The following is a 6,403-nucleotide window of genomic DNA, read 5'->3' on the forward strand; positions in this document are numbered from 1 at the left end:
TTTGAATTCTTATAAAAAGAAAGAAAAACGAAAAAGACAATATCGTCTCTGTTTCTGCTTAGCCAACATTTTGCTTACCATGAAATGAAAAATACTGAGAAGGATTTAACTCATGCATACAAAATAATGTTAATGTTACTAATTCTTCGTTTTATGGACGATTACTTATATTATTTTTAGTTAACTTGCTAGTATAAAAATATTTTTCCACTGTAAGTGCATATAAATTAAAATATATTGAGAAGGAAACAAGTTGTGATGAGATGCTGCAGAGCAATATATTCCAAGAACAATAATTCCAATTAGCAAACTGCGGTAAGGTGCATTAGTCCAAAGGACTACCTTACAAATCCTAATAAAGAATGACGATATCATGTCGTTATCATCTTATATTCTTATGGTAAAACAGTTTATTAGCAAATAAAATTTCTAAAGATGAGATTTTTTTCCTTAAAGAAACTCCAACAGGGTCTTCAGAAGATTTGTAGACTAAAACACAAACACAAGTTGCTCTAAAGTTTGAGCAAGTTGTAGGGAATCCATAGGATCTGAATGGAATTTTGAACGAATAAGATGCTGCTCAAGTTAACTGCACATAGAATAACAGCATAGTAATAAAGATAAGATGTCAAATTAAGACTATGAGGTCACCTCTATCTATCATATTCCAGAAAAATTAGGACGAATAACGTAACATGAAAAATTATGGCAAGTTACATATTTTGCTACAGGTAAAATAAACTTACAATATAAAAATTATTTACATTATCTGTATATATGAGTTAAATCCTACTTTCATTTACTACAGGTTGCCTTTGAATCAACTTCTAGGGATAAATAGAGTAGAGATTTTGATACCTGTCAATAGGGGTAAACAAACCGAACCAAAAAACCGTATCAAATCGAAAAATCAAATCAAATCGATTAAAAAATCCGACTAGGTTTGATTTGATTTGGTTTGGTATTGAGTAAAAGAAACCCGAACCAAACCGACATATGGATATATAGTTTTTTATATATAATTTTAAGACTTTATATAGAATTTTATTTAAAAATGTCTAGAAATATTTGATATTCTCTCATGGGATATAATATTTAATAGAACTATAAAGTGCATTCATTTTTATTTACTTTAAATAATAGATTGTATCACTTTCTTATTATGTGTTATTGAAATGCGTCAATCATGTCTTTGTTCTTTCATATTCATATGTCAAGATTTATTATATGTTTTTCAAATTTGAAGTGGTATTTCGATAATCTAAAATTACATAGAACATATCATTATTTAGGTATCATATTGATTATTATGTTTAATTATTAAATTTTATTAACACTGAAAGCGTACATCAACAAAAAATTATTGGTAGGCGACTAAGAAAATAAACTATTATGTGTTACTAACAATAATTCTCCCATAAGATCACTTTAATAGATCATATGTTTGTTATTTTTTTATTATTTTTAGTTAACATATATTCACTTATCGAAATTTTATCTATAACTTTAATAATGCAAGATTGAAATAATATTCATGTAACAAAAAATTCCGAAAAATCCGACAAAACCGAACCAATCCAAATCGATATAATTGATTTGGTTTGGTTTGGTTTTGATAAAATTTGAACCAACTCGGTTCATGTACACCCCTACCTGTCAATATGTTAGCGTTGAACTACTTGTTTTAGTTTCTAATAAGTTAGTTAATGTTCTTTTTGGTAATTAAATACTCTTACTAATCACCAATGAAACATTACAAAACCACGGTACAACCAGAGGTAGATTCACGATTTCAAGCTTATGGGTTCGTAATTCTATATCGTTTTACAGCTTGTTTGGATGGTTGTTACCCATTGTATCGTATTGTATTGTTATCTCAAAACAATGTTTGTTTTGATTGTTTCATTAAAATTGGTTGTATTGTATTGTTAAATCCATTGTTTCGGAACAATGAAAAGTCTCATTTTTTTAAACAACATTTGGTGTGGTGAGATTGTTTTCTATTTTTTTTTTCAATTATGCCCTAACTTATTACTCCATAATTCTATTTTACCCTTTACCTTTTTTTATTTTAACTCCAAATCTCAAACATATAACATACTTTGTCTTAGTCCCCTTTTTTTCAGAACTTCTGCCGCTTCTAACTCCAACATAAAAGATATAGGTTTTACCTTCTTTTTATTTTGTTTTTTCTTCTAATGTGATTTTGACTCCAATTATAATTACATTAACTTCAATTCTTTGTTCTGCCAATTCTCATTCCTTTCTTTATCATAGTTCTTTATTTTTTTTTAGTGATAGTTAAAGACATATTTGGTGATAAATTAGTAGAAGGGGATTTTCTTAAATTATTTTTTGTGTAATTCATGATAATTTTAATATTTAAATAATTGAGGGTATTTTAGTAAACTTATCAGTTACAATACAATACGATACAGTCAAACAAAATAACAAAATGTTATTTAACAACAAAAAATAATACAATCTATCCAAACATTGTATTTATAAAACGATACAATACAATATAATACAAATACAATACAATACATTATAAAACGATGGGTAACAACCATCCAAACAAGCTGTTAAGTTACTGTGTTCTAAATTAATAATTTATATATATTTAATAAATTTTTAAGACAAATACAATGTTCGAATCAAAGCTACTGATTTTGACCGAACCCGCTTTCGACACTCCGCTGAGTATAACTAGACACAGGTCGCACAGCTAACTACTGCCAAATCTATCGTTGCACAACCAAATAGATCAGTATAGCAACTACCTCCATGTATTAGAGGCACACTTTCTAGGAAGGGTTTCCTCAATACCTTTAGGGGCCGTTTGGTAGGATACATAAGAAAAGTATTGAATAAAGTGTATTAATAATATTGAGATTAGTAATGCTCGAATTAGTTATGGTGGGAGTATTTTTTATCGGTTGTTTGGTTTGGTGTATTAAGGGTTTTGAAAGGACAGTTCTATCTTTATACATATTTATCCATGTATTAAAAATTATGGTATTACTAAACCATAATTTGCTATGTATAAGAATAATATTGAATACGGTATATAATTAATATTATACATAAGTTAAAAAATATTACTATCAAAGATTAATAATGCCAAAGCTAATAGATACATTATTTTCCCTAATACATCCTACCAAATGACCCCATAATGTTCTAGCAGGGCTTTCAGTTGCCCCATACCCAAGTGCTAATTGATAATGGGCTCTTCGGCGGTATAATTTTTTTTCTATGGAAAGCAAACATACCCTGAAGATGTAAAAAGATTAAGTGAAAACTCGTTAGTTTTACTGCAGTTTGTTGGGTCAGAATAGGTAGGAATGAGTCCTCGAAAATAGCAAAAAAAAAAAAAAAGCATATAAAATATTTCTGTACGATAATGTGCAAGTGTAATGAGATTATAACTCTGAAAATGCAAATGCGGCAAATTTAAATATACAATAGCAGGTACTCCTCCAATTGAGATTATATAAATATAATAAACAACATTTAAGTACAAGTAATTCTAAATTCCAAATCTCCCTTTATCTTTTATATAGATGTACAATGCTAGGTACTTCCCTAAAGTAAATCTCACTCCCTTCAATAATTCAACACCTAATACCCACAAAAAAAAGAAGAAAAATCACTTTTAATAATACGGTGTAAACAAAGAACTAACGAATATACTTAATTAAAAGGCTCTTTGAGAGAAATCATGAAGTCTCTGCCAAGATTCTTCTCGTTGCATTTTCAACTGCATGTAGAAATTCCCAATAAATGTTTCAGCTTTATTAAACAACTCTTGCTCGCTTATCTCCCTAATCTCCTCATCTTCTAAGAATTCTTCCTTTACGATCTCATGATCTTTTGCTTCACTATCCTCGTTACTTGCAATGAAAAACAAGCTTGGTGTTGAAGGACATTCTAGTAATTTCACTGCATCATTCTCCAGTACTTTTGTAACCCCAACTATTTTCTCAGAAGCACATTTTTCAACTACTTTTGTAACGCTAGGGGAAATTATTTGTTGTTGTTGTTGTTGTTTAATAATAATATCAGGAGATGAAGAGTTGTTGTCATGTGGGGATTTGGAGGAAATGAGGCCAGCTTCAGCACCTAAGGAGATGATGAGAAGGTTAACTATGAAATAGAGATAAGGAGTTCTTTGAGATGAGGATAATAGAGGAGTTATGAGTAGAAGGGTGGCTATGAGTAAAAACTTTAGAACTTGGGATTTCATAATCTTGTCCATTTTTGGTGTTATTTTTCCTTCTTTATTTAAAAGGATGTATGAATGTTGGAGATGGCTTGATATAGAGGTAGGTTGGTTGGTTGATGAGACAATCGAATTATAGTTTCAGGTCGACAGACAGGTGGTAGTGGTACTGTGGTAGGGGTAGGGGCCAACCTTCTTATTTATAAAGAAAGATGAAGAGTGTAAAAAGGTTGTTACTTGTCTTTATCCAATTTATTATATGATACATCCAGCTTCGATTTGTCACGAAAAAAAAAGTAATGAGGTAAAGCATATTATGACATGCAAGTGTAATAAACCTTCTTCCATTTTATTAATTAGACTAGACACAAAATTTAAATTTAAGAAATTAAAAAATATATGTAAGAATTGCATTTTGCATATCTTATTTGCTTTAAGACTTAATTTTTTTTTGTATATATATTCTTGATGGCCTCTCTTTATACCCAAAAGTAACATCAGTCTACACTTTGAATTATCTTTCTTTCTTGGATTGGTGAGGCTCGGGCATGATTCAAGTCGGACATTGCCATTAATTTTCATCTTCGTCTATTGGCAGATAAATAATACTCCTATTGTCACGGGCCGACTCCTTTACGCTCGCCAGCGGCACCGACTTGCCTGTGCGGCGCCTGCAGTTCCCCTCGCTGCAGGCCAGCCTTCATCCTTTCCCAGGTTTTCAAGCACGAGCTTGTGCCTGATGGTGGAGCTCGTCCCAACTTGTGTCGCCCGTAAGACGTCTAGGCACTTGGCCCTAGACATGTCGTGGCGCTTCCGTCTTAGGATCATAATCTATGCGCGCCCTGGGGGTTGGCTTAGGACATGTCTTGTCCTTCGCCCAAGACTGAGCATCGCTCTCGCGTGCACAACTCAATCCTCAAACTTGGCACTTGCCTAGTGCATCCGCAACCGGCTTGTGCCTCGCCAGAGTAAGGAAACCTTTAGTCCTTGGCCATTGTCATGCGCGACTTTCGTGCCATGCCCATACATAGCCCTCGCGACACGCTTCCATCCCGAATAGTGCAGTGTCGCCCCACAACTGCATGTTTAGGCCAACGGACCGTTGCTTGCATGGTTGAACCCAACTCATGCTCACAAGTCGACACATGATGCCCCTAAGATAGGTGCATCAAGTATCCAATCAGCACGGAGGTCTCTTCTAACATTTCGGCAGCCCGCGGGGCAGGCCATCCCACACATCGAGCCTCTAATGCCTACTTGATGCCCAACACTAGCCCGAAGGCGTTGCGCCGTCCATAGAGTTCCCTAACTCATATGGATACCTAGGACACACCTTTGAGTCATCCAGGCAGGCCCTTGAGGTTCCCCCTCAAGGTAGCTCATTCAATACAGCTCGGTGGCAGCACGTATGGGGGAGACAGGTCGGAGCTTTCATCACCTATACCCCCTTATATAAGCTTAAAATTAAAAAGCCTAAGTTGCCTGAGTAGACAGATCTACGTAAGACAATCAGAAGAGCCTTTTCTCACCAGTTCTTGGCCGAAATCACAACCCCAAAGCGTGGGTTGTGACATCCTCCCACACTCATTATGTCATCGTCCCCTGTGATACATCATGATCCATGACATCCCGGAGTCTGCCCCCTCAGGTATGTACATTGTGGCTCCATTGATCCTGTGGGTCGGACTTCCTCGAAGTCCTGCTCAACTTGAAGTTGTGCCCCTTGCACTTCTCCCCCAAGTATCTTCTAAGCGTGCCTCTGCACTTCACCTCCATTCGGTGTTCACTTGGAAAGTGCCTCCGCACTTGTACCCTCTGGTGTCTAACTTTGAGATTGACCCACACTAGTCAATCACACCATGACCCTCACGGCCTTCATGTCCGTCTGAAGCTTTCCCTTCAATGGTAAGCATATCAACGTGCTCTTTGGCGCAACTTTAGTAGCTCAATCGCTCACATAACCTTAAAACGTCCTCCGGCATAGCTCCAGTAGCCTTTCGCTCCTGTAGCTTTTCCTTGCCTTCATTACCTTGAAGATGTGTTAGCTTCCAAACTCACAACTTCGCCCGTATGCCTCTTGCATAGGCGGATCCTCCCACACTCAATGTGGAGGATACTTCTTAGCGTTGTCGTCCCACTTGGCATTCGCCCAGCTCTTGGGACGACACTTGGTGAGTA

General features: G+C 35.3%; 1 protein-coding gene across 1 annotated transcript; it reads right to left on the reverse strand.

Annotated features, from left to right (window-relative positions):
* Positions 1-3,475: 3,475 nt before the first annotated feature.
* Positions 3,476-4,397, reverse strand: LOC117273691 (uncharacterized). The gene has a single exon (XM_033652886.2). The coding sequence runs from the start codon at positions 4,259-4,261 to the stop codon at positions 3,701-3,703; it is 561 nt and encodes a 186-aa protein (XP_033508777.1). The 5' UTR covers positions 4,262-4,397; the 3' UTR covers positions 3,476-3,700.
* Positions 4,398-6,403: the final 2,006 nt, after the last annotated feature.

The sequence above is a fragment of the Nicotiana tomentosiformis genome, chromosome 7, assembly GCF_000390325.3.
Source record: "Nicotiana tomentosiformis chromosome 7, ASM39032v3, whole genome shotgun sequence".
NCBI lineage: Eukaryota > Viridiplantae > Streptophyta > Magnoliopsida > Solanales > Solanaceae > Nicotiana > Nicotiana tomentosiformis.